The following is a 10,490-nucleotide window of genomic DNA, read 5'->3' as shown; positions in this document are numbered from 1 at the left end:
CCTCGTCTGGTCCTGCCTCGTCTGGTCCTGCCTCGTCTGGTCCTGCCTCGTCTGGTCCTGCTATTGCCACGCCACCACCTCGTCCACGCCTGCTATTGCCACGCCACCACCTCGTCCACGCCTAGCACAGCTGGCTTTTCCACGGTCATCTCCTCGACATCACCGGCCACTTTCCAGGCCTCTGGCTGGGCGTCATGGCCATTGTGGGCGGCCCCCGGACCTGCTCCATCGCCGCCACTGCCGTCCGCACGGCTGGCCCCCTGAACCATTTGATCATGAACTCCTGTGCCGTCGGCCTCTAACGAACTATAGATTTCTGGACCATCACCCTCCGGGTCGCCCCCCTGAGGGGTTATGAACTGTTCCCTGCATTCCTGTGCCTTTGATGGACACATCAAACACACATTTTGGACACATTTTTGTTTTTGTGCTTGGTCTCTGCACCTCCTGTGGGGGCATGGCTGACTTTTTTCAGGATTTTTTTTTTTCTACAATGTTTCACTTTAACTTAGGGATATCGTGAAAGGCTCACCCGAAAAAAGCATATTTGATATAAGTCACATAATACTGCAGCTTAATTCTGCCTGTCCTATAACAGAAGACACAAAATTTGCTTGAACACCACAAACAAATCTCACCTTGGATTCTTGAACTTTTTGGAGAATAATTTCATGTTCTTCCTCACCCATATCAAAAACCTTTAAGGAGGAGAGTGTCAGTCAAAAAAGACCTTTTAACCATATCTGAATTAGAGTTTCTTGGTAGCAAGATTAAAACCTACAAAATAGATAACAGAGTTACTGCTTAAATCTAACAAACCATCTCAGAAATATAAAAAACATAATTCGGTCAAAGTCCTTGGCAGAAGCTAACCTTCTGTTAAAACAAGAAAGCCAGAAAAAGATGCCCACTTCAGAAAAAAACAAAAGGAGACTACGATTCATAGCATGACATCATCTGAATGAATGTAATATAACAGCTGAATATCAGTACACAGTGTGACTGGGCTTTGATGTTTAATCAGTTTTGAGCCAAGAGCATCTGCTCTGATTCTTACAGCCCGCTCACAACAAATAACGCTCTCTCTGAGGCTACCATCAGTGTTACTGACAGAGATTTAATGAAGCTCAAGAAATACAGTCTGCTCTTCTCATGTGTCCACGAGACAGAGAAAAAGACGGACGGACGGACAGACAGACAGACAGACAAATAGATACCTTCAGCAGGTAAGCAAATAGCTCATCGTCACTTTTCACATGTTCGGGTGAGGGCACTCCAACCCTGTTGACCACCGTGTACACAGCTTCCTCATAAAGCAGGTCCAGCTACATGAAAACACACTCCAGTTAATAACAACCTTTCAAAAATAAAAAGCTCGTGTTCTTTTGCCCTTATGCGTTCTGCTCCACTGCACATCAAAAGCAGGAATAAAAAGCCTCAACTGTGTTGTTATTGTGAGTTTTGAGATTTAATCCCTGCTGAAAAAAGATGAAAACAGAGAAGCTGAGCTCACGCACCTCTGTCCTGCTGATTCTGTCGGGGATAAAGGCCTGGTCCACATGCTCTTGGGGTGGTGGAACTGTGCAGGCCCCTCTTTGGCACTGCGAGAGGACAAAACCAGTTCAGCCAAAATAAAATTGGCCTTGGATAAAGGCTGTGTTGAGAGGAAGAACTTATAAGACACATGTTTGGCTTTTTTTGTTTGTTTTTTCAGGAGAAGTACAACGCCCATTTATTTGGGTAATAGCATCAATACAACAATATTAAAATAATAATCTTTTTGAACTAAAAACACAAAAGCAAAAATTACAATCTAAGACGCCTCACTGAAAACTGAGGAAATTTCATGGAAATTATCTTCAAGACACATATCTGATTAAAAAATCCCTACTGTGTCACAGATTACAAATGATTTGCAGTTTTTCCATGAATGCACAACTCATCCTAAGAGCTGCTCTCTTTTGCGAAAAAGAATAAAAAAACGAAATAATTTAACAGGATCTGCAGGTAATTGGTGTCAAAAAATCATAAAAACTGAAGGGTAGTCAAATGCCTTTGTTCTCCAAAAAGAACATTACAGCAAACCTGCCACTGAACACAAGGATAAAAACCGTGCCTAAAGGAATGTGCTCTTGATGATGGATCAAAGTCATTGGCCAACAAATATTTGTACAATATTTGTTTGTTGTTGACCAATGCCAGCTATGAAAAGAACCTTATAAAGGCATGGTCTTGTCCCCATACCCTCAGGAGCCAGTCAGGTTGTAGTTATTGATTCAGCAATGTATTCTGCACAACATCAAAAAGTGCTGAAAGACAACATGATCACAACCAAACCGAAAGTTGAAACGGAACTCAAGTTGAACTTCCACTGACGACTGGTTCAAGAATGGAGAAATGGTCAATAGTTATGGACAGGTTTACAAGGGACAACTCGTAAATCAGTGCCAACATCAATGTCCAAACTCTTCTGTGCTCCTGGAAAAATGGTCAAAAACTTCTATAAACAAACTCTTAAACCTTGTGGAAAGGAATGGGCTGAAATCGGATTAGACCCAATGTATTAAGAATGGGATGTCACTCAATTTCATTTGCATGGAAAGCCCTCTGTAAAGCCCTTTGACTTACCTTGTGTTTGAATAGCACTATACAAATGAATCTGACTCAACTTGATCCCTCTGGTGGAATAGAAATTCAGAGTTCAATTGTCTTTCTATTTTGCACACACAAACAAAATAAATAAATAAGCGTAAATTTAGCCACCGACGGGTAGGGGAAAAACAAAACAAACAAACAAAAAAATCATGTTTCCAGAAGACAATATGATAAATGGCATGCTGAGTGAATATACCTTCTGTTTTGATCACAGTCAGCAGTTTGCTTTGGGCTTATTGGCTATTTTGCTGACAGCGATACAGCAATTTGGAAATGAAATCATCAAGCATTTGCTACAAATTTTTAAAAAGCATCACTGTCTAGCTTTGGCAGTAGGAGAAACTGAACACAGCCTCGACAGCAGTTTGTCACAGCCGAGTTTCCAGCCCTTTGAGCGCCCCGCTTAACCTAGTCCGTCTGTCTATAGACGTCAGAGTGGTCATGGTGGTGGGCTGAAAGACAGCGCAGAGATCTACACTCGCTACACATGCTGTACATGTTTCAAGCCTGTAACAGACAGAAATGCGGAGGTTAGGTGGGGGTTACCTCCGCCTGGGCCGCCCGCATCATGTTCTCCTGTTTCTGCAGGATGGCATTCATACGCTCAAAGAACTCCACGCTCTCCTCTGAAATCCTGCCAAGTAGACGGAGCACATTGAAAATCGATTATCTCTAAAGATAGAGAGGGAAAATAAAAAAGTGAGTTGAAATGCATGTTGTACTCTGTTATACACCCACACAATCTGATCAACCTAAATTATTTATGGATGGTAATTACAGCAGGATTCAGTGACATTTGTGGGATCACACAGCATCCTGTTTGCAGACACTTTGAAGAAGCATCTGTCAATAAAGAGGATCTTTTTCTTTTAATGTTGAACTACTGGACTCCATCGCCTACCGTTCAGCTTTTTATTACTTATCAAACACCCTCTTGTCCCAAGCTTAAAAAAAGAAAAAGTCAGCATGTCTGCACCCTGCATGAACCATGTTAATCTGCTATGAGCCGGGCTGTGTGCAAAATGCAAATGATGTTTCTGTTTCCTCCAGGTGTGAGTGAATCCCCGGACTCCCGCCAGCCCCAGTTGTCATGGTGATTCGGGCACATTCACTGAGCTGGCTGAACACCTTGGGAATCCCCACCACCACCACCACCACCACCACTTACACCCCATCTCTCCCAGTATCGTCCAAATCTCTCTAGGGGGAATCTTCCCCTCAGCCTTTATGGAATTCACAGACACCGGCAGCCACTCTTATGTGAGCTGTAGCGGAACCATCAGGATCAGCCATGCCGTCTGCCTTTAACTTCTCACCTCCACCACCTAACCCTACCATCACATCTACCTCTTTTCTTATCCTGGCATACTTTGAAAGAACTGTCCACAGAGGCCCTGACACACTCCTTTATTAGCATCCCAGCATCCCACATCCCAGCACTTACTGAATATCACAGTGGTGGGGCAGCAGATGGTAAACCCATGAGGTTTTTAATGGATACTAATTGCTGCCATGCTGGGTGAGTTGGTGAAGTTTCCACTGGGGTGAGGCCCAGCTGAACTGGAAAAGTGAAAGTTTCCTTGGGTAAACTTTTATAATCATATCAGAGTCACTAAAACATTCATTTTAACATAACACTCATGCATGGCTATAACTATACCACATAGTGTTTTTTTATGGGTTTATAATTGTGAACAGGGATAAAGAGAAAAACACTGCATTGCAATGGTATTTGATTTATCTTTGAGTGTCATGCCTTTGGTATACCCCCCCCCCCCAAAAAAAAAAAGAAAAAAAAGAAAAGTGAGGTGTACAGCTTGACAGTGAGGTCAGTCCTCCCAATATCAGTGTCTAATGTTAGGCCTTCAGTGGTTGTTTTTTTTAATCTACAGCCAAGAAACCATTTTACCAAAGCAGTTTATTGGCATGATGCCATTTCATCTGACTCTGTTTGTAAAATTGATGGAGTTAGAAATCTTTTTTGTAGGTAAGTGACAGCTTATAGATATTTGGAGGGAATAAATCATGTATGAATATTTTCTAAAGAGTATTTTCTTCATTGCAGTTTCAACCCATAAAAAGTCGACAACTCATTTCAGGTGACTGAGCCATTGCAGCCTTACTGGTCATTATGGCAGGATTCACATGGCTGTATTTCAGGCTTCAGTGTTCTCACTTCTTGTCACTTTGAGTTGGTGATGTCATGCATTGCTGAAATGAATTTCTCTTTTCTTACGCTACACATGGCGAAAGTCAAGAGAAATTCAACTTCTGAAGTGCCAGCATGGCTGTTAGTCAATTAAATTTTTTATGCAAATATCCTGAGAGCATGAATTGGCCCGTCTGTTTATTTTTTTATAGGAGTAATTGATCATTGCAGTGAATAATCAAGCTGCTGGATATAAACAAAGTTAGTAACAAGCATTAGCTAGCTTGGCTAATGGTAACATTAGTCAAAGCCCTGCTAGCTAGTCTTTTGATAACTGGTTATAGTTGCTATTACAATTGCCCTAGTAAAGATATCCTGACCTCAAAATTCTGGAAAGCCTGAATCCTCTGTGAATCTTGCCTTAGTGATTTGATCCCCAACTAATCTAATCTGAAGTTTCTTTGGGTCAGATACTAAAACCCAAATTTCCCTCAAAACATCCCCAAAATAAAAATAAAACTTAAAAAAAAAAACCCAACCTTTTTGAATATGTTTGGAACTTGTTGAATGTCCATTAGTCAGTAAGACTAGCTAAGCATTATTTAATGTTTACTCAATAAAAAATTCGACACTCAAACTTGCTTCAGGATTTCTTGCCTATTCCCATCAAAAATCCCAAAACAAATGGTATCTTCTTTTGTCTAAGTGACATTTCAACAACAACAAAAAAATCCAGCAATTACGTGATAACCAGGACAGCTGCTAAATTTGCTCTACATTAAAACAGTTCTGAATAAAACCCATAGCTATACTTTTCAACCACCCTCCTGCATTATACAGAAAATAAAACCACAGCTGTTTTTCGTAAGTAAACCTCCTCAGACAGCATTTGAAAGAAACCCCCAAACCGAGTCTGTCAAAGACAAAGCCTGTTCCACTAACAAGGGATTGGGAGCTTTGTTTCACGGAGCTTCAGTTTTCATTTGCACAAATAGTACAAATAAGCTTCATTCCACACTAAGACTTGTGTTTAGAGACACTCGGTTCTCTCCACATCCGGGTTGAATTGCCCAGAGTATTTTTGTATCCAGAAATCTGTCCCATCTTTTGTCAGTCAGCTTGAGGATTTGTCCAAACAGTCTGGGATACTTTTTTTTCTTTCTGGGGGCTTGGGACAACATGTTCATGGGAAGCAGTACAGCACAAATGATGCAAATCAAGTCCATTTTAACATGATACATCAAAAAGATATATTAAAGATGTATTAAGTTAAATCGTTCTCTCCATCTCTCATCCACACACACACACACACACACACACACACACACACACACACACACACACACACACACACACATACACGCACGCTACCAGAATAACAAACTGATTTGATGTTGCTAGGAAACAGGTCCCTTTTTTTAAAACCTCATTTTATTGTAATTTATTTTCCGAATTCATTCAAATGCTTCAATTATGATTTCCTGTCTGGAGAGTAAATCAGAAGGAAAACAAATAAAAACAAGAATGTCTTCTGTCTAAAAGAATATCTCAGAATAAACCTGAACTGACTGAGAGTGCGAAGATGACAGAAGCCCTTCACTTCAAACCCCAATACATGATGGCAGTGCATACATAGTAATTAATATTGCAGACATCGCTGTCATCTGCGTCATCTTCTAGTAAAGTTAAATGTTGTTTTATTTATTTATTTATTTTTAATCTAATTCCTTATGGATGTCAATCCATAATATAAGCCTGTGGCTCCAATCATAAACTGAGATCTCTATGACAAGGAACCCCTCAAAACAACACAGAAGACTGTTTGTTATACTCTAATTACACATTTGATTAAGCAGCAAAACATTACAGGTGGAAGGCTTCAGCGCGGAGATAAAATCACAAAAGCTCTGATTGAATCTTTCCATTCAATACCGTGGAAGAATCTGCAGTCGCTCATGCAGCCAGTGGTACTGACAGACATAAAAGTAGCCTGGTGTGAAATTATTTCCAACTCAAGACTTCTTGGTTGCTTCCCAGTTGCGTTTCACAGTTTTTACTTTCTCATTCCGTGGGTCAGTGGCTGACTGTGGATCTGACATATTTTAAAACAGACCACTGTCAGGTTTAAAGTAAAGGTTTGGCATGCCTTCTGAAAACAAAAGCAGTGTCAACAAGAAATCTGACACAAAGACACAATTAAAGGATTGCTGAGGTGAAAGACAATTCTCCTGGATACTTTGAGTAAATGGCTATTCCTTCCTTCAACTTTTTCCCCACTTATCACATACTGTTTTCACAATTTTAAGTAAGATGTGCCCCCTCAGAGCTCTTTGAGCATGCACAATCTTATTCTTCTTTTGACGGCTCGCTTTAGGGGTCATTACAGCGGATCATTTGCCTTCATCTAACTATGTCTTAGTATCCTCTTCTGTCACACTAACTCTCTGCTTGTCTTGCTTCATTACATCCACAAATCTTCTAGGGTGGTCTTTCTCTTTTCTCCTGTCTGGCAGCTCTATATTTAACATCATTTGCCCAGTATATCCACTATGCTTCCACTGTATGTCCAAACCATCTCAGAATTTTATCGTCACCTTTGTCTCTGAATGTCTCAACTTCAGCTTTCCCTCTGATATACTTGTTTATAATTCTATCCATTCTCGTCACCCAAATGATAATCTTAGCATCTGCATCTCTGCCACGTCCTGCTTTGCGTCATGTCTTCTTGTTAGTGCTAGTGTCCCCAGGCCATGCATCACAGCATGTCTCATTACCATGAAGAATAGCGCATCACTATAACATTTCAAATGTTGTAAAAATGTGTGGGACCACTTTGTTTTTTTACACGTTTATTTTTGTGTTTGATTTGTCTTCTCTGTTGTTATTTGGTTATTTTTAAGGGGAAAAAAATGCAATTTAATGCATTTAGGCATGGAGACATGGTTAAGGCTACCGACTGAAGATCAAACCCAAAATTAGCATTGGGATAACAGGTCATTTAATAAATGACTTTGAATGTGGCAAGATTGTTGTTGAAGACAGGCTTGTCGGTGTTTTTTTCCCACACCACCATCTCTAGGATTTACAGAGAATGGTCTCCAAAAGGGAAAATATCTACTGGTCTGCAGTGAAAGAGAAAATGCCTTGTTGATGCCAGAGTTCAGAGAAGAATGGCCAGTCTGCTTTGGATAGCCAATATTAACTCAAACATAATGTTGAATCTGGAAGCAGATGGGCTATAGTGGCAGAAGACCACACTGTGTCACTCCTATCAGCTAGGAACAAGAAGGTGAGGCTGACATTCAAAAGTGGACAAAAGAACTTTGGAAAAACATGATGCGGTCTGATGAGTATCAGAGCAGATCACCCCTTTTATCTTCAAAAATTAAGGATGTTTTGAGGGTAAAAGGGAGTCCAGCCCAGTATTAGCAAGTTTTACCAAATAAAGTGGCCAGTGAGGGTATACAACATTAACCAGGAAATCTTTTCACATCTGCAACAAACCCATGATCTCATAAAACTCACAGTTGGCCAAAGTCTAGCTATTTAATTCTGTGGAACTATCCTGCCCACTGAAAAATGAAGTTAAATGGAGTCCCAGCGTACTACAATGCAATCCTTACAAGTGCTGACCAAGCGTTGTAACATTGTGCTTACTGACACAACTAAATGTGCATTAGAGGTTGCCTGTCTGGTAGTATTTTAGACTTTCATAATTTCCACAACTCCCACAACTAAAAACCAAATCCAAAACTGAACTTTAAACTAAACTAAAGCTTAACTACAAACTGAGTAATTTTTAAAGTGTTCCAATTTCTGATCCAGAATGCTCTAAATGCCAGAAACCCGCTAATTAAATTTGACATTTTAATTCATTTTAATTCATGAAACATCCTTGTGCAACAATGTTTCACTCTATGTCATGTTCATTCATTACAATTATAATATGTACTGTGATATAAGATACATTCTGATATTTATATCAGTTAAAGGAAAGGCATTAGAAAAATGCAAAAATAAAAAAGTAGTGATTCTACTTTAAGAACCGCAGGAACCACATGTAAGCCAGCAATCCGAGAGCAATCCGTATATAAATTTTATCCTGATCAGTGTGGTGTCATGGTCTGTGGGTTTTGTTTGGTAGCTTTTTGTTCTCAATTATCCCCAGTATTTTGAAGATTCAGTTTTTGCTATATTTTAGTACTGTTTATACACTGTAAAAAAAATTGTAATATAAAAGTATTTTACTGTGTATTTTACAGTTTTGTACTGTTCTTCTAGAATATCATTAAATTCACATAAATATACTGTGATTTTACATTTCAAATGTAAATTAACATAAAATCACTGTAAATGTAATAAAACAGAATTTTCTTGTTTTTTAAATGTATTTGTCTGTACATATGCATATTTATATTGTTAAAATACATTCAAAAATGTATCATAATTTCACAAATATTTGTCCGTTATTTGAAAGATTGAACTGTTAAATTCAAATGTAATGCTATGGAAAAATATATAAAGTGATTCTTATAAACTGTTTTTACATCAAATAATAATAATTATTATTGCTATTTAGGCCGATCGTGGCTCAAGAGTTGGCAGTTCGCCTTGTAATCAGAAGGTTGTCGGTTTGAGCCCCGGCTCGGACACACTCGGTCGTTGTGTCCTTGGGCAAGACACTTCACCTACTGGTGATGGCCAGAGGGGAATTATAAAGTGGAATTGTAAAGCGCTTTGAGGTTCTCAAAAAGCGCTATATGAATGCAATCCATTATTATTTAAACCAACTGTTAACTGTATATTTCTGTACAATTAAGTATTATTATTCATATTGCCGCATTCATTGACCTTGTTTATAGGTGATTTCATTGTTTAATCACATTAAAATGTTCCTAATTTAATGTTTAAAGCACTTGAAAAAGGCAAAATCCCATGTAAAATTAGGGCAACAAACTGTATTGTCATTACTGAAAATAACCGTATTTTCATGAGAAAGTTATTTTCTGTTATTTTATGGTATTATTTTGGCGCCCCAGCTGCCGGAATATTACTGTTTTTTTTAGGATTTTTTTTTGTACAGTGTAGTACAAAATCCTACAATCCTATCCTCTGTGTTTCCTTTTTGTCTATCCTCCTGTGTCTTTCCCCTGTGCCAAGCTTATTCTTGTGTGTGTTTCCCTGTTTTGTGTGCACCTGTGTCTCATTTCTTCCCAACTGTGTTTAAATTCCTAAGTCACCATCAGTGTGTATGTGTACCCTTTGTCCTCACAGCATCTGCTTTCCTCCCCATGTGTTTTCAGCTGAAATAAAGGGCTTTCCTTTTTTTATTCAGTCTGCCTAGGAGTCTGCATTTTGGCTCATCCTCCTCTGATACTTGACAGGTGGAGCTGTTTGGAACAAATACACTTTAGGATGTTTATATATATCCTATGTTTAAATAACCTATTTAGGAGACCATATTACATTTTGCAGAGCTTGTAAAACAGTCAACTTTACAATATTTATCCAAATCAGAGTGGAAAGCACAACTGCCTCTTTTAATAGTGCATGCACAGAACTACTCTGTTACTTTCCATCCCTGGTTGGTTATTCCCACAATACGATCTAAATTCTTGTTTGAATGCAAAAACAACTACAGTGGGGCAAAAAAGTATTTAGTCAGCCACCGATTGTGCAAGTTCCC

General features: G+C 39.2%; 1 protein-coding gene across 1 annotated transcript in view; it reads right to left on the bottom strand.

Moving 5' to 3' along the window:
* Nucleotides 1–10,490, bottom strand: part of baiap3 (BAI1 associated protein 3) — a 52,381-nt gene that overhangs the window by 24,638 nt on the left and 17,253 nt on the right. Inside the window, exons 3-6 of the mRNA XM_005920250.3 lie at nt 3,202–3,289; nt 1,518–1,601; nt 1,218–1,325; nt 639–698 (exon numbers count right to left, since the gene is read on the bottom strand). Coding sequence (XP_005920312.1) covers nt 639–698; nt 1,218–1,325; nt 1,518–1,601; nt 3,202–3,289 — 340 coding nt within the window. The remainder of the gene's footprint in view (nt 1–638; nt 699–1,217; nt 1,326–1,517; nt 1,602–3,201; nt 3,290–10,490) is intronic.

The sequence above is a fragment of the Haplochromis burtoni genome, unplaced genomic scaffold, assembly GCF_018398535.1.
Source record: "Haplochromis burtoni strain Fernald_Lab_line unplaced genomic scaffold, NCSU_Asbu1 Contig_21, whole genome shotgun sequence".
Lineage (NCBI taxonomy): Eukaryota > Metazoa > Chordata > Actinopteri > Cichliformes > Cichlidae > Haplochromis > Haplochromis burtoni.
This window is presented reverse-complemented; position numbering and strand designations above follow the sequence as displayed.